Source organism: Plectropomus leopardus, chromosome 4, assembly GCF_026936395.1.
Source record: "Plectropomus leopardus strain MGB_pleo_1.0 chromosome 4, ASM2693639v1, whole genome shotgun sequence".
In the NCBI taxonomy this organism is placed as follows: Eukaryota; Metazoa; Chordata; class Actinopteri; order Perciformes; family Serranidae; genus Plectropomus; species Plectropomus leopardus.
The window spans coordinates 36459179-36478173 of record NC_142179.1 but is presented as its reverse complement, the minus strand read 5'-3'; the positions used below and the strand labels follow the sequence as shown (position 1 = coordinate 36478173).

Sequence of the window (18995 nt, the reverse complement as noted above, 5' to 3'; positions counted from 1 at the left end):
AGCATTTTCTTTCATTGATTCTCATGGATGGATCACAGAGTAAGGAAGTGTTTGAAGAGACTGCCCCAGTCAGTTCGTTTTCACTTCTATCTTAAGCTGAGTTCTTCTGCCACTTCTGAGTAATCCTATTTTTATTTTATCATGTTTATTTAGTGATACACTGATTAAAATAAAAATATTAAATTTCAAATAACAATTTGGCCAATTCCATTATTTTTCTTTCTTTTTATGCTGTTGATTATTTTTGATGTTGCTATTCATTGTGCCAAGGAAATAAAAAAATGTCAGTCAGTCCTTTATGAAATTATCTTTAAAGAGTACAAATTCAATCATACAACTTTACGAAAAAAAACAAACAATGGTAACAATATAGTATATCATAACAATAGTGATAGACGTAAAATTACTAAATGCACTCTATGAACAACCCAACACCAACACAGCAAATAGTGGCTACATACAGTCTGTCAGGGAAGACACTGAGAAAACAGGTGTTTAAATGTGAGAAAGAAAAAAAAAATCCATTGAAACATAACTAGCGTGTTTTTAAAAAGGATTATGATAGTCTGGTTTGATAAGTTGTTGATGCAAAGTTTCATACCATACTATGACATTTTGGTGCCATTTTGGACGACATGCTATAATGACACGTTTTGGGGCCATTTTGGATGAAAAAATACACTATGACGTTTTGGTGCCATTATGGACAATATACTATAGTATGATGTTTGGGTGCTATTTTGGATGACATACTATACTATGATGTTTTTCTTAACCATTTTAGACAACATACTATACTATGTGTTTTGGTGCCATTTTTGACAATATAATATACAATAACTTTTTTGTGCCACTTTGAACATCCTACAATAGCATGACATTTTGGTGCCATATTGGATGACATACTATACTATGATGTTTTGGTGCCATTAGGAAGACATACTATAGTATGATGTTTTTGTGCCATTTTGGACAACATAGTATACTATGACGTTTTTGTGCCATTTCAGAAACATTACATTTTTTTTGTTTTTTTTCCAAAAGTCATCAAAGACGAGACAGTATAGTATGTCGTCCAATAATCCTAAAAAAGACAGTAAAGAATGTTGTCCAAAATTGTTGTCAAAGTTGTCAAAAAATTTCATGCAAATCTCATACTTTAACAATACACACACACACACATATATATACACATTTACATATATAAATGGAAATAAGGGGGTAGGATTTAATAAGTATTTCCTTCCTCCTACTCCTTTTCGAACATCAAATACTTATGTTTGGTTATTGAATATGTATGATGGGCATTATGATTGGTTTTTTTTTGCTCATATTTTTATTTTTATTTTGTTTTATTTTATTTGCCATGTTCGAAATAAAGATTTGAAAAATAAAGTTATTAAGAAGCTGTTCTCAAGAAAGCTGCAAGTAGCAATACCACAGGCCAAGCAATGTGCATGTTCCAAATGGCCGTGTTGTGAACGGACACTGTACTCATAGTAATTTAAAAAAAGGAGAAAGTAAACACATTAAAAGGCACACATCATCATGTTTCACTGTTTTATTTTATGTGTTGAAGGTTCCAGACCTGTCGCAAAAAAAACAAGCTGTTGACAAACTATATGAAGAACCTCTATGAACAACTTAACATCATACACCCACACTTCATATTCTTTGATCACTAATGCTTGCCAGTGTTTGCACACTCATGGTTATGTGTTCATGTAGTTGTAATAATGTTTCGTTTAGACCAACTGGATGATTATGCTTTCTATATGAAAACAGTTCCATTAAGGCTTTAAAAAGAAACTTGTGAACTGAGTTTTTCAAAAACATCAATAAACGAAACTATGACATAAAAAAATAACAGAGCAGGGGTAAACTTTAAATTAGGGGCTGACCAATATTATTTTTTTCAGGGCCGATACAAACTATTTAATAACACGGATAGCCGATATTTAGAACCGATATGCATTTAAAATAAAAGCAAAAATCTTTGTTAATATTTAGAAACAAACTCCAACAACAACAAAAAAAAATGTTTAAATGTATTTCAGGAAATGTTTAATCAAAATTAAAACCTTCAACATCATAGACGAGTTCCCAGCAAGTGAAAATTAAAATAAAAAATTAACAAATAAGCTCCCTGAGGTTTTACAAAGCCGATGTTCCTCACATGCTGACACTTCCTTTGCACTTTTTAATTAATTTTATCGCTGATCATTAAAATAAAACACAGATACAGATAATCAGCAAAATGCCAAATATTGGCCCTGATAATCGGCCAGGCCGATGATCTGTCAGCCCCTACCTTTCATAACTTAATGTATCTCATGATGCTGAACTACACATGACCAGATTTGCCAATCCAGTGAAAAGGCCAAACCTCAACTGCTTCCAGTTTCCAGTTGAAAATAGTTTATGTAGGTATGATTGCATACATTTAATAATTCATGACATCATCATAATTAAACAGATTTCGTTTCTCAACAGTCATACTGGTATAAGTTACTCATGAGATCTTATTAGCTCCCTGTCCAAAGCTGAACTAGCAGGATGGATATCATCTTGAGAGGTTTGATTATTATTACATCTGACAATAACTTTGTATATAAAAACATCAGGGAATGCATAAATATAATTGCAGCACAGAATGGGTGCATAAAGAACCCTGTTCACCATGTTTAAGACTTCCAGAGTCTGCATTACACAATGAAACCAGAAGATATAATTCTTTAAAAATAAAGTTTGAAATAACAAAAAAGCACAGGGTGATGTGGTGTCAGAAAAAAATGTAATATAGCATAAACTTTTCTTTTGAACAACAGATCTTCTGATGTGGGTTGTATGAGGTGCAAAGTCACACAATAATACAGTAGGGCCACAGTATGCTTATCACACTGCGTTCAAAAAAAAGCAAAATGTTGCCATGTTTCAACCCAAGTAGAACTCAATCAATGCATGTCAGTGAGCCACATTCCTTTATTTATCATTTTGCGCAGACCTTTTCCTCATTGACACGAGTTTTAAAAAATAAGTTATCAAGTTATCTTTATAACATTTCATGTTATAACAGTATGTGATCGTGATCGTGTTATAACGTGAAATGTTTTATGTTAAAACAATAAATGATTTAATATTATATCAAGATAAATGGTATTTTGCTGTTACAACTAAAGTTTCTTGCTATGACTAAGCAGCAAGCTCCAGGGCTGAAAAATGAAGCCAACGTGGAAGCGCCAATAGCTGCAGTTCATAGAATAACCACCTTAGGCTGGCTCTAAAACACAGTCAGTGCCCACAGACCCCGCGTTAAAAAGCCAACACATTCTCATCCTAACTTATCATAGAACGCCGATTGGTAAGTGCCGTTCACGTCTACATATGATGCACTAGGTGTTGTCCTGTGTTTGTTATTGATGTACTGCGACAGTGTACCAATCCATTGTGTCTTTTCAAAATATACTTTTGTTTTAGGAAATGTACATTTTCCAATTGTTAGATACAGTTAATTTTCAAATACACTTGCTTCAGAAAAACACCTTATATTTATGTTTATTTCATTGTGCAATACAAGCACATGGTTAAGTTTAGACAAAAGCATCATGGTTTGGCTCCAACAGTGGGATCATGGGTGAAAATCCAGGGTTTGTTGGACCCATCACCACTCAGTCAATGAGGACTTTCTATCTCCTTAAATTACCTTGTTCCCGGCAGCGTTTCAAACTGATACCGTCCAGCAGTCGTATCGTACCACAAAAGATGCTACCCAGCTGCATTGTAAACTGACGCCATCCGCCACTTCAAAGGACTTCAGAACCATGCTTTATTTCATATCGATAACCACCCCGTTCTCACTCCGAACTCGTCACATCGCGCAGCTCTGTCAGTGCTTTTGGTATATGAAAGTGATGCCAAAAGCCACCTTTGGACAGTGTCAGATGAGAATGCATGACTATGCATGAAATGCTGAAGGACTTTCATGCAGGACACCAGAGTTTACTTCCCGTGCGGACGCCCATCCATCCATCCATTTTCTTCCGCTTATCCGGGGCCGGATTGCAGGGGCAACAGGTGGAGCAGAACATTCCAGACGTCCCTCTCCCCAGCAACGTTTCCAGCCCGTGCTGAGGGACTCCAAGGCTTTCACTTTCCATTCCCCTTTTTTAAAAATGGGAACCACCACCCCGGTCTGCTACTCCACAGGCATTGTACCTGACCTCCACCCGACAATGAAAAGGCGTGTCAGCCAAGTCAGCCCAACAATGTCCAGAGCCTTCAGCATCTCAGGGCGAATCTCATCCACACCTGGTGCCCTGCCGCCAAGAAGCATTTTGACTACCTCAGCGACCTCTGACAGAGCTATGGATGAAGAATCCCCCAAGTCTTAAGACCCTGCCTCCTCCACGAAAGACGTGACAATAGGGTTCAGGAGTTCCTCAAAGTGTTCCTTCCACCACTCAACAAAATCCCCAGTCCAGGTCAGCAGTTCGCCTCCCATGCTGAACACACCCTGAAACAAGCCCTGTTTCCCCTTCTGGAGACGTCTCACATTTTGCCAGAACTTCTTTGAGGCCGACCGAAAGTCCTCCTCCATGGCCTCCCTAAACTCCTCCCACACTTGAGTTTTAGTTTTGGCGACCGCCTCAGCTGCAGCCATTCTGGCCAACCATTACCTGTCTGCTGCTTCAGAAGACCCCTGGGCCATTAGAGCCAGAAAGGCCTCCTTCTACAGCCTGATGGCCTCCTTGTGTGGATGTGAGCGTTTCTTTATCTACACCTTAACATGTGCCTCTTTTGCCTAAACCAAACCATGCTGCTTTATTCCACCACACACACATTTGTTGACATCATTGTAACTGCATCCTGGTGCATAATCAGCTGACGCAGAAGGATACCCAAAACGTCGCAGGTAGATGTAGAGGGTCACTGACAGAGCGGCACCATGTGACGAGTTAGGAGTGAGAACATGTTGCAGTAACACCTGAGAGGTTGTTCACAAGGTTTGGGAAAATGATAACAGACATTCATCTATGCTTGTTTCTTCGTATGCTTTTCCAGATTTAAATCTAGTAGTAAAAAGCGTTGGTGTGATGTAGAAACGGTGTGTTTGGGGCTGGATGTCACAGCCGCAGTTCAGCTAGTCGTCCTCTCTGAGGACAACAGTTGGGTGTTTCAAGTCCAGAAGCTGCTGGAACAGCAGTGAGCAGTCAGGCCAAATCATCTGCCTTCATACTGTTCCTTCAGACACAATTCCTGTGGGACGTCACAGACGATCCATCAAAGTCTTACAAAGTCCTCAACCCTGATTGCATGGAGTCTGAGCAGTCCTGTTGGAGGATTAGGACTCTGGTTGGTCTGATATTTGGATTCCAGACACGTGGTTCTCGTGGTTGGACAGGGGCTGGATGTTGGACTGTGATGTGTCTCTCAGCTCCTGAGGTTCAGTCCTGGACTCTGATGGTGGTTCTGGCTGAAGTGGGGAATCTGGCAGCTCTTGTTGTAGCTGTGTTTGGATGTTGGACTCTGATGAGACTTTCGGTTGTATCTTCGACTCCAATGTGTCAGATGTTTTTTGCGACTGACTTGGGGTCTCTGATGGATCTGATGGGCAGCAATTTGAATCCAGATGCAACTGTTTCTGCAGCTCCTCTGCATTGTGGGCTAACATGATGCTGACCTTCCTCTGGTGGGCCAGGGCCTCCTCCTTATCATTCAGCTACAGCAGGTAACACAGCATCAATATGCAAAACAGCAACCATCAGTCTTAAAGGTGCTTTATACTTCAAAGACAGAAATAACGTTTTAGATCATAAACATATGAATGAAGAATTCAGGAAGCTCTTTAATAAGACCATCAGTCCATCAGTCCACCAATGAGCATGGATGTTAATGATGGTAAAAATAAATATGATAAATATGTCTGCCTTTGAACTTTAGTATATTTCTCAAGCAGTTTTTATTTTCTTCTCAAATTGAATCTTCTACCTTGTTTTTGTTTTTTTTTTTAAGAAATGCGATTTTTTTTTTTTTGCAAAATGTTTTTGTTTTGTTTTTTCTTCAAACATTTAATTATTTTTTCCTTTAAAACTTTTGGGGTGATTTAGATATTTTATTTTTTTTATTCATTTATTTGTTTTTTTGCTATTGTTTGCTATGTTTTTTTTCTCTGAAAATACGAGTCACTTGCAGTCTTTTCAGAATGGCCCTGCGACCCACTTTTGGACTGCGACATCAGTTAGGAACCACTGTAGTAGAACATTCTGGTATTTTTGACATACTGCATTGGATATACTTTGTACTGGGACATACTGATTTTTTTCTGTCATACTAAAATGCATACTTATGAAAAGAAGAACATTGCAGGAGGATCAACAACCACAGTAAACCACAAGGACCTTCCTAATAAATTTCATACAGTCTCTGTGTTGTGATCTCTAGATAACTAGGCTTGCAGATGAGGAGATACTAACCAAGTCCAGCAGTCTGTAGAGAGTCTCTAAAAGATCATCAGGCATCTTGGAAGGCAGCAGTCCCCTCAACTTCTGGCTTACATTGATTAAAGGACTCCTGTTAGCACCTGGAAGGACATGATGGTTTCAAAAACTGGGAGCTATGCGGTATTGAAATCAAGGATTATTTATAGCGTCTTGGAAAATCATTAATAGTGTTAACAGTACATCCTCCTGCGCTTTAATGTTAGAGACATATTTATGTGATCCATTTACATTCTGGAGCAAGGTATTTTTCTGCACAACAGAAAGAATTCATAAAATTCCATTTAATCCTACCAACTTGAGTGCCAAGTGGATGAAATACTGTATTAAGTTTGTAATTTAATTCATATAAAAATTGGAGCCTTTCTTCTTCCATATGGAGCTCAGCTGATCATCCTTATAATTCTTGCAATATTCCAAAATTCATTATGTACCCATGTGATAACTAGCCTTGGAACTATACAGGTACAGATCAGTGCATCACTTTAAGAAATTCACAAACTATAGCTTGTTTTCAGTTGCAGTTTTCCCACAGGTTGACTGATTTACTTGCCATGGAGACAATCGATATCACAAGTGACTTAACCCTGCAGACCTGCTACTACACGGCGAGCCAAATGAAGGCGTATGAGAGTCTTGAGGCTTAGAACTATGTCATGTGTGGCCGGGCCAACAACATCAGGTCGAATGCAGCATTGAATGACTGCTGTCTTGTATTTTCCCTGGTGCGTATGTTTGCTTGAGAATCAGTATTTTTATTTTGCTGTTTCAACTCTAAAGTAACTTTACATGGATGGATACAGCACTGGCATCAGGCTATGCACTAGCTGGCTAACAATAGCTACTATTTTCTACCATGTTCTGTTAGCTCAACCATCCTCAGAGGTGTTCAGATACACTGCTAAAAATGTGACATACAAAACATACACGTGTTGTGTGACTCCGCTCCTCCAGACTTTACACGGGTCTTTATTCCATGTTTGCCTCCATTTTTCCATGAGTTTTTTTTTTATTTCTTGCTTTTATGTGTTTTTGGACTTAAATGTAGCCATTTTTTTCTGAATTGACCAGTTGGCACAGCCAGAAACAACACAAAACTTTTGCATTTTTATAGCGCTTCTCACTTTTGCAGTTCTTCAGGGACACACAATGTCACCTGCAAACAACCTATAGACAGGATCCACTGCCTGAGGGACGACCTCTCCATTGGCTGTGATCTAATGTAACGCACTGAGCTGATAGAACACTTGCCTTCAGCCTTGCAGTGCTGGGATTTCAGGATGTTGGCTTCAGCCAACAGCAGGAAGTGCTCACTGCGTTTCCTCAGCTGCTGTTCAAAGGCGATACGGAAAGCATCTGCAACCATCAGCGCCTCCTCTCTCCTCACACGCTGAGCATCCAGCTGGAAAACACACACAAATACATACACACACAGACTTTATGGTGTGGCATTTACATTGCTGTGCCAAAGACAAAGCATAACTATATATATATATATATATATATAAATATACATACATATATATTTACACACACAAGGTCACCGTGACTTTAATCACCAAAATCTAATGAGGTCATCATTGAATCAAAGTGACCATTTGTGCCAGATGTGAAAAATTTCTTGAGATATCGCGTTAATGAGAACGAAACGGATGCAAGTTAACAGTGACCTTGGCCGTTTAACTTACAGCAACCAAAATCGGATCACTTCATTATTGAATCCGAGTTGACATTTGTTATAAATTTAAAGAAATTGCCTCAAAGTGTTTTTGACATATTGTGTTCACGAGAATGGGGAGTATGACCCCGTATGGACAGACGGCATGAAAACCGGAAAACATAATGCATTGTTCATAATCACCTCTGCTATTGCTGGCACAGAGGTATAAAAATTAATAAAATTAATTGTGTGCATGCTTCACCAAATGTTAATTGTGAGTCTAAAATATAGATTCACATATTTTTCAGCACAAGTTGTCAAGAGGTTGGTTTAAAACCTTAGTGGGGAAAATAGGTTTTTTTTTAACAGACAAAGCGAGATAAAGAAGAGCTTATTATATAACAAGACGTTATATCTATGAACAATAATAATGGAGAGAAAAACTTTGAAAGAAGATGAAGCTCAGCACATGTGGAGTTGTTAGATGAAGTGTACCTCTTGTTGCAGCTGAATGAGCTGCTTCCTGCTGGCAGCAGCAGTGCGACTGCATGGACAGGCTTCAGCAACACCAGGACACCTGCAGGCGCCCAACACTGCCAGCTACAAAACACAGAGAGGACAGAGACTAGTTCTCACCCAACTCCTGAGTGTTGTTACTTATACATTATGCTGAAGTAAACTAAAGACCTTATGCATGTAACAATGTAACAATTTGTGACTCACATAAGAAATTCAAAAAAGTATGCGGCCCCTTTCTGAAATATTTCCACAGCTATTAGACAAAAAGATGATTTTGTTTTTATTGCTTGGTCTTGTTGCTCTTAAGTCAGTGTATACTGTTTATTTACCCCATTATTTTGAAACAGCCTTTTACATAGCCACCTCTCCTCCTCCCTTTCAATATCAAACCTGGCCTCCAGCTCACATAGCATTTTTTGGTATTACCTCAGAGATAGAGGACTGTCCTATCATCTATATTCCAGCTTTTGTTTGGGGTTTAGTGGATTGGAGAGGTTTCGAATTTGTTGTCATGTTGTTTTTTGTCTTGTGCATGCTCTGTATAGTTTTATACCTGCTGTACACAGTGTGTAAACTTGTTAAAATTTAATAAAAATATTCTTGATATTATTTTTCTGTAACATAATTTTAAATGTATAATGAGAAGAAATATAAATATAGTTTTCTGGACATCTAATACTCTACCCACAGCTAATTTCAAAGTCATTTTTTTGTCACTATTTGTTTACTCTTTTTTTATCTGGAAATTTCTTGCCAAGTTGTCCATTGCCTTTTTCCCATGTTTTCAAAAAAAAAAAATCAAGGTTCCAGAGGTTTCAAATGCCACTGAAATGTGTCTGACGCAGCACAGCAAAACTGATGTCAATCCAGTTTCTAAACGGTTAAGTGAGGGCTCTGAATATGTTTTCCACGAATTATTTTTGCCTGTGGCACTCTGGCAGGTTATTCTGGTTTTACACTCAAGAAAATGGAAGAACACTGAGTCATTTGACATGATCACACAGAACGTATATCAAGTTTTCATCATATAAAAAATAATCCAGCTCAACATGCTGCTGAAACTCACTTTCACAGAAAGAAGTGCTCAGCAGTTTGGATATTACAGTGTGTGACGTAACTGAACTGAACTGAACTGAAGGTAAAGCATTTGTCTTAATTCTTTGACCCAACTGTGAGGATTCTTTCGGTGTGTGTGTGTGTGTGTGTGTGTGTGTGAGAGAGAGAGATGTTGATCGGAGCTCTCTCACCTCCAGAACACTTGCGTCTCTCTCTGGGCTGTACTGAGGTTTGGTTCCCTGGTAAGCTCTCTGCTCCTTCACACTCAACATAGAGAGGAGCTCTAAGCACTGCCGACTCCGAGCTGCAAGCACACACACAAACAAACACACACACACAACATGTTCACGATAACCAATAATTCCATTGCAGAACACAAGTTGCGGTTAAAGCTGTGGCTTGAAAGACGAAAGAATGCATAATTATATCATAACACAGCTCATTTTGAGGATAACAGTATTTCTCCAGACTGTGTGGGCGTGGCAGATCACATTTTTGATTGACACATAGACTGTAAATAAAGATGACGCACCCCCAGCTCCATTGAATGCGAGCACACAGATTGGCTGTCAGAGCTGTTAATCATGGCGGAAAAGCCCCCTTTTCTATAATTTAATAACTCATTAAAACTGAAAATATCATGAAAACAAACACTCGAGCAAACATCAGGGTGATGAGAGCTACCTTCAGTGACAGAAACCATCTTTTGGAATAATGTATTTGGCGTGTACTTTCAGTTTTTAGTTTGGCCTATGTCCATTCACTAACATGGAGGGGCGGGCTTTATGATCTATACTGCAGTCAGACAGCAGGGGGCGATCCAGATTGAATAACCTCACTTTGGGGGAGCTGTCATGTTGTCCATCTTTATATACAGTCTATGGATTGACATCTCCTTGGATCCAACCTTTGTCAGCTGTCTCTCATCTTCACGACGACAGCCATGAAGCTAAGCAGAGTCAGCATGGTACAGCTCTATCTGTTCCTGCTCTCTGACTCTGGCTTTGTTCCTAAATCCAATCTGACGCTCTGCACTAAAATGAGAGAGCTGCTATTCGAAGCCACGGAGTATTCTGTTTCTTCATAAATTAACAAACAGTTTAGTTCATTATGCATTCCCTTGTTAGGCACTTTGCTGCTCCTTCTCCCTAGACAGAGTGCCCAGAGTTGCTCTGACACTCCCAGGTCTCAGCGCTCTAGATAGCAAATGGTGCATTCCAACAGCACTCCGAATTTACCAACAGTCCAGTTTGTGCCAGAGTGCACCCAGAGTGAGTGTTTCCAAATGCACCCTATTAAATGGAGCACTGAGGGATTTCAGTATGGCATGTTAAATTAGTATCAACTGACAGCTGTCTTTGAATTTTTGATTGTCTTTATCCATATTACGTGATATTGATCAGGGATAACCCAAGCCCAAATCAACCCAGCTTCAGGAAACTGTGAAAAAATTAAAAAGATATTATAATATTTCAAATTTGAACTGAGGTTAATGTCTGATCATTTTTGCTGCTCTGTATTATGCATGTAAGACCCTAAATTACATTATAAGAATTACATTATAAGAAAGTTTTTGGTGATCTGGGTTCCCAGAGACTTTAAAAGCTCAGGGAAAAGCTTGTAAATGGACCTTGGGGTTCAAATTATTTAGTCTTTTGGTGAGTTGTCACTCACATTGTGAAATTAGGTTTTCATGCATTCCCATGCTGCCAGAGAGTTAATGTGTGCAGACATGTAGAGGTCACCTCCTAACACTCATTCTCCGTGACCAATGCTTGTCCTCGCAAGGGTCACAGGGGGGCTGGAGCCTATCCCAGCTGTCATCAGGCGGAAGGCGGGTTACACCCAGGTCACCAGACTTTTGCAGGGCTGACACATATAGACAGACAACCTTTTACGCTCACAGTCACACTATTCAGAGTCACCAATCAAGCCTGCCTTTGGAATGTGGGAGGAAGCCGGAGACCCCGGAGAGAAGAACAGAGAAGAATGGACATTCAAACCCCATTCCAACCTGGGATTGAACCAGGGACCCTCTTGCTGTAAGGCAACAGTGCTAACCACGACGCCACTGTGCCACCCCACTGCCTCCAGAAGAGGCACATTATTCAGCATTTACCGGAGTTTTCTGCTCGCAGCTGTTGGACCTCCCTCTCTCTTTCCTCCAGGCTGTCAGTCAGAGTCTTGTTCTCACTCAACATCCTGATGACAACAACAACAGTAACGTTACAATACAAACCAATAAAAACACCACAGAAACAAGTTTGTGTGGAGTGAATATGACCTGTTGTATTTCTGCTCCCAGGACTGCTGAGACTTCTTCATCTGGACCTGACTGAAGCTGAGCTCCCACTGCAGGCTGTTCACCTCCTGCAGGACATGGACGCAACATGATGTCCTTCATCGGATTCAAATTATTACAGAGCACCAGGCCACGGACATCAAATATGATATAATAATAATAGTGATAATAAGCAATTTTTATACAAGGGATGAAGCTCAACCTGTTTTAGGATTATGATTCAGGACAGTGTATGATGTAGGCCGGTCCCTAAACATTAAGAGCTTTAAACTGCCTGTTTAGGGAGTTAAAAGAGCATTGCAGGAATATGATATACAAGCCCTAATATAAAGCCTGATGACTTAACCATGACAAAATCTTTTTTATACTATGATCTTCCTTCCTGGCTACTGTTCTCAAAGCATGGCTAGGATTATCCAAAAGTAACTTAATGGTATCAAGTTAAAAGTATCCTGTCAACTGTCATGTAGTTAACTTGGTCCCTCACATTTATCCTGAATAACGGACCAATTTCTTTCAAGTCAAGAGTTTAGTAACTAATCTTATAAATTACTAGGGCTGTCCTGAATACCATTTCTTAGAGTTTTGGTCGGTGGGAGCTGGGGGGCTTAACGGTCAGCAGATGAGGGAGACATTGTGCACTTCACAAGTTGAGCATCAGGTTGGGAGAGACCGTGCGTCATGTGAAAGAGAGACACCGTGTGCCACGGAGCTACCATGTGGCATGAGAGAGAGCTCAGTGTTGACTGCTTGTCAGCGGTTGTGACACTTTATAGTTTAAAAAAAGTAAGTTAAAAAAACTCAGACAGATATGGCAGATATCAGTACAACAATCTGTGTCCAGAGTTCTAAATTAGTCTGTTAAATTTAAAAACTCTTACATGAAATGTAACTAAACCCAAACGATCAATGCTCTATATGTTTTCATTGTCTTTTGTTTATTTTTCTTCCTTTTTTTTTTAAGTATCTTTACGTTCATTATCGTTGTTGCTTTCTTACTTTTATTAAATATCCAAACCAATATCATCATTTTGTTGACTTTGTATCTAGTTATATGAGTGCACTGAGTGGTGAATAAAGGGTAAAAAAAAAAAAACAAACAACGCTCCAGGTTGAAAAATACCAAAGCTAACTAGGTCTTTTTATTCATTTTATTTCATTGTAAGGCCTATTTCATCAGATCTTTATTAGTGGAATGAAAAGAGAGAAAACAGTAAGTGGAAGTATATAAAGGTATAAATTTATAGCACCATTTCTTGTGTCGTTACACTTGAGTTTCTTTTAGTGTTTGATAAACAGGAAGAGAGAGAGAGAGTAGTTAGTTCCTGACTGTTGAGCAGAGTGTTAAAGCAAACAGACCAAGCCCTTATTTGAGCAGCCTGCACTCACTCTTACCTTCTCCAGAGCTTTGGCCCTTGCCTCACTCTTCTGCAGCAGACTCCTGGTGTGACTCGTGGCTTTGTCCAGAATGGCCTGTGTGGAGAGGAGCAGTTTTTAGTCATTGGCTGAACAAACTCAAGACTGTAGGTTTTTGTCTGGGTAGAGTAGTCCCCTCTCTGTGACCGAGAGCAACTGCTTCAAGACTTCAGGGACAAAGATGTTTCAAACATAACGACTGTTGTTCATGATCAGTGTCACTATTACAGTATAATGTTCACAGATAATCTGATGCCAGACAAACAGGTGTGTAGAACTGTCCAAAAAATTATTAACATTTTACTATTTTACAACATTTACCAAACTCTATCCAGGACTGACAGGCATATCATTTGGAGCAACTTTAAACTGATAAAACTAAAGTTGTTCTAGGGTGAAGAAGAGTTTGTGCTCTCATCTTTCTCAACTTATCTAACCTCAGAGGTCAAAACAAGGTATAAGTATAATTATTTCTCTGAGCAGTCCTTTTTTTTTTTTTTTTTAAATTTTCACAGTTGACAAAATGAACCATCAAGAAACACTGAGCGACATAAAGGGATAGGTCACCCAAAAATGAAAATTCAGTAATTATCTACTTACTCTCATGCCAATGGTCGGGTGAAGTTTTATAGTCCACAAAACACTGCCAGAGTTCCATGGGAATTTTTCTGGTTTTGGGCTATTTGTTTGTATTATTTTACATTGATATTATGCATCCTACATCTTGCATTATCTGTCCTCTTGTTTCATCTCGCTTGTGCTCACTAGGACTGTTTGGCTTCTGTTGTTGTATCGCCTTCTTGTATTTCATGTTTCTACTTTTGCTTTGTTTGTCAAAGCACTTTGTAAACTCTGTTTTTACAGATGCTATATCAAAAAAGTTACAATTATGTTATTATTATTATTGTAGCTTGTAGCTCTTAGTGTGGAACCGGCGTATGTATGCCCCCTTGTGTAAGACCAATGAGAGCTTGCCATATCTGCACACCAGCGTTTACATGCTACCTGGAAACCTCCCCTACACAGAGAGAGAGACTTGTGAAGTTAGTAGCAAGCAACAAGTCCCTTTTTCGGATTTAAAACTACTGTGTGTGAGGGAAGCTTCCAGGTAACATGTGAACACTGGCATGCAGTTACCGTGAGCTCTCGTTGGTCTCATGTGAGTGCATATAGGAACGCGGCTCCCACACTAGGAGCTTCAGGCAACAAGCCTAAAAACACAGCACCAGTGATGTTTTTCAAAACAACTTGGCAAATCGGAGCTTCAGGACACTTTGATTACTTGAACAAGCAGTATGGAAACATTTTGTGGTTTTATTTATTTATTTATTTTTAATGTTTTAATCCTGGTCACCATTTGCTTTAATTGTTTGGGAGTGCAATGCTTTTTCTTCGTGAGCCTCCAGCAGTGTTTTGTGGACTAAAAAAACTTCACCCAACTTTCCTTTGGCATGAGGGAGAGTAGATAATGACTGAACTTTCATTTCTGGGTGAACAATCCCTCTAAAGTAATTTACGTGACAAAATTGCAGTCTTTACGGGTCAAAACTCCAGCAACACAGAGTTACGTTTAGTTCCATTTTCTTGTTCGAATCAGATTTCATATCCTTCTGACAGCAGTTTATTTTGTATTTATATTTGTATCCTTTAAAATTTTGTCATTTACTGAGAAGACAGTGGAGGTGCAAGGAGAGGAGGTGGTCGGTGTTTTCAGTGAACTACACAAGGGAACTACAGGGTTAATATGTTTTGTCCAACAAATGTGGGAAGCACTTTCAGTACTTTCAGATGTCTCCGAACTGTTTTGATAATCTGGGAAGCCAACAGCCAACTATGCCAACTATGTTGCACACACCGCAACGCACAAAATTAAGTAGATGTGTCAGAGAGGCTTCCCGTGATTACCCAATCACACTGCGCAACAAAATATGAGAGTGTCTGTGACAAATTTTTCCAGCTTCAGGACATTCAAATTTGGAATTTTCAACTGAGCACACTTAGGTGTACGATGCATTACATTTATGTGTATGTGTGTGTGTGTGTGTGTGTGTGTGTGTGCATGTGTTGCTCTACCTTCCCCTGTAAGATCTTTAGAGCCTCATATTTGCCTTCGAGGTACCGCTGTGCCACCTCCAGCTCACAGCATAACGCGTCTATCACCTGTAAATGCAGCACAACCATCAGTTGCAGTCTGCCAGGTCAGAGAGGACAAAGTTACATCAGTCACAGAATGTCTTTTACTTTTTCACTTTTCCAACCTGAGTTGCTTCCTGTAGTTTGTCTTTAAGCTCGTCTTTGGACAGGTCACCAAGGGAGCCTGATGAGTCACACAAAGAGCACTCAAGCATTGCAGGTCATAGAAAATGTGTGATGAACCAGGTGGAGCTTTTTACATTCAGAGTAAAGACACCTTTTCACAGTGACATCTTCAGAAAGCTTCATATTTTATAGTATATAGTGTAACTGTGCGGTTTTGGGGTTAAACTTGCAACTGGAATAAAAGCAGTTGTTCGCATTTTTCAGTTGTTTAGCCATGAAAACCACAGTATTACAGTAATATTTCTGCACAAAAGACTTTTAAAATGCCCTCGCAACACCATAAGTCACTTCTTGACAGAAACATGTTCATAATAAACCTGGATTCAGTTTCAAAAAATGTTTTGAATGCTCTGTTGACAATGTTTTCCTACAAATAACATCAAACTGTAATGAATTTTTTTGTTATTCGCCCCAGGCGCAATACCAAAAGTGTTTACATTAAATAGCCTAGTGTGTTACTTGTAGCTACATGCTAACATTTTGGTTTACTGATGTTGTACATGTCTCCCTGACTTCGTATCATATTTCTGCTGGAACATGTCCGGTTGTGTTTAGAAGCTTTTACTGTAAGTCAGAATGGAAGAAAGTGATGCCATATTCCACCACAGTGATTTCCTGGTCACAAGTACTATGCTACATATGGCTACATGCTAACATCAGCGAAACATGAAATCTTGGCTGAAAATGTTGATAGTTTTTCCCCAATTTTGGATTAGATTTCTGCTTTCAGTTGTGTTTAAAAACCTTTATTGGTGATTTCATTAGTTGAAAGTGCCATTATATTCTGTTGCAGCAATTCCCTGGCTGTGCTGCAATGTTATACTACAGGGATTCTCGGACTGTAGGTACAATGCTACATGTACCTACACGCTAACATTATGAAAACATGCAATCTTAGCCACCAGTGTTGTTGATTTCCCTGATCTCAGATCATACTCCTGTTGTAACATGTCACATTGTGATTGGAGCTTTTTTAATGTGTAAATTGCCACTATTCTCCATTCGTCATTTCTAGGCTGCAGTGATGGTGCAGAGACGTGAACATAAGGAGGACCTGAACAACCAGAGCAGACTGGGCTTTTTCAGGAGGGGGCCAGCTAAATAGTGTTTTTTTTTTTGTTTTTTTTTGTTACATGAAAGCATTTAAACATGTTGTAGAAGAGAACAAGTATGAACCTGTATACAAGCAAAATAGGGTCCCTTTAGGACTTAAAGCTGGCCAAACGTGGGCAGAAAATATAAACATCAGCTGAAAGATGCACAGTCAATACATGGTAGGGATATGTTATCCTATTACATGTCTAACAGACAGAAAGCAGTATTACCATTCATTTGAAGCTTTTTGTCCACCTGATGAATTTCTGCCCAATATTTAGCCTTTAAGTTCTGTTTTTGGATGGGAATATCTGTCTCTTTAGCTTCTAAATGCAATCAAGTGCACAATAATCCCTATAACTAGCTGGAGTATACAGGCAGCATGTTGTTCAGCTCCTGTGTTTCAGTAAAGGGTCGGTTCAGAGGTTCTTACTGGAACGCGGCAGCTTCCAGCGGGCTCTCGGCTGTGTCTTCAGTCCAGGGATCCAGGCTGCCTCTCCTGCGTGACTGAAGTTCCTGAGCAGCTCCGTTCTGGACAGCAGGGTCTCTGTGAGACCAGCAAAGCTTTGGCTCTTCAGCCGTGGGGAGGTGGCCGCTGCTCTGACTCGCATCCCGTCACCCAGGTCCCCATCCACCATGTCATCATCCAGGCTGTGGACCTCACTGACCTCATGCATCTGCATTAAATCAAATCTTACATTACATTCACCACAGGATGGATCTAATAAAGCTGCCAAACCAGACATTTTTTGGCTTCATTGTTAAGAAATTCCTTTGTATTTTTTCTCTTTTATTGGCAATATCACCTATCTCTTGTACCCTTATCCTTGTATAGGTTAATTACATAGAGAAAATCAAAGTAGGGCAATTAACTGTAGTTGTGCATGGCCAAGATTTGAACAGTAATTGTAGGGAAGCTGCTTTATGGAGAAATTTTGGGCAAAATAGTATTTGTCGTTATTTACATTTGTATTAGTAGTAATAATGTAAATATAAAAAAGGTTAGTCAGCAGTACCTACATGTCTACTCACATACACACATATATATACATATATACATGCATACATAGACACACACATATACATGAAAAAATAATAATTATTGAAAAAAAAAGATAAAAGTAGGGCCAGTCTGTGCTCCAGGCCAGTATTTTCTAACCTGTTTTCTTGGTAGATCTTTGAAACAAAGCAGTCTACCTCCAACACATTTTAAACCTTAAACGTGTTAAATGTCCTATCTAAAAGTCTTATTCAAACAGTGATACCGGTTTCAGTTATCCAGCTCTGTGTTCCAGTAGCTTTTTGACAATGGATCATCATTTTCGTCCGTAGACGAGCAATTTATGGAGAAACAAGCAATTTATCTTTCTGTTACATGTTTTTATTTTTATAATTACTTTATTTATCTATTTATTTTCTCGTATGCCTATTTGTTTGTATCAGTCTTTCTAAGGCTACATCGCATTTTTACTTGAATCTTTCAGATATATTGTTTTTTGTACATGTTCAGTTTGCTAATAAATAAATAAATAAAAACTTGACGAAACACAGAAACAAATGAGCAAAATAGTTACCGTAATTGTTACAAAAAGTTCCATTAATGAATGACTTCCTCTTACCTGAAACTTTGACGCAGTAAACGTTTAACTCCTCGGTGTTTAACAGCCTCCAGCGACACGCAGACAGAAAGAACGTTTACTAACGTTTTATTTTAGAGTTAGCTACGAAGTGAGAGCCTGAAAAGGTTCAACATATGAATCCACAGCCGCATCACATACACTGCGAGGTGAAACCCTCCGCCACCTGTACGCTCAACACCACCTGCTGCGTCAAACTACAACACCAAGCTCTTCCGGTCTGACCTTCAAAATAAAATCCAAACCCGACGCTTTTCACAACTGTCTTCCTCACGTAATGACTAATTAATAACATTCTGTAAAAATAAATAACTTAAAAGATACAACAATTAAATACCACGGTAAATAACTTAGAAAAACCAAGCATTCATTAATGTATACATTTAAAAACAGTATTTAAAAAAGAAACATTTCTTGAGTTTAAGTTGAAAGTATTTGAGTGACTTCCCGTGAGTCACCAGGACCAGAGGGAATATTTAAAAGAGCCTCATGTG

The 18995-nt window shown here is 39.1% G+C and overlaps 1 protein-coding gene across 1 annotated transcript; it reads right to left on the bottom strand.

The window, feature by feature from the left end:
- Positions 1-1546: 1546 nt before the first annotated feature.
- ccdc125 (coiled-coil domain containing 125) lies at positions 1547-18662 on the bottom strand. Its single transcript, XM_042488403.2, has 12 exons — positions 18484-18662; positions 17298-17541; positions 15709-15767; positions 15524-15610; positions 13430-13507; positions 12017-12102; positions 11852-11934; positions 9924-10036; positions 8653-8757; positions 7749-7899; positions 6474-6580; positions 1547-5719 (listed from the first exon to the last, which is right to left on the bottom strand). Exons 2-12 carry the CDS (start codon positions 17539-17541, stop codon positions 5342-5344), a joined length of 1491 nt encoding a protein of 496 aa, XP_042344337.2. The 5' UTR covers positions 18484-18662; the 3' UTR covers positions 1547-5341.
- Between the last annotated feature and the right edge of the window lie 333 nt (positions 18663-18995).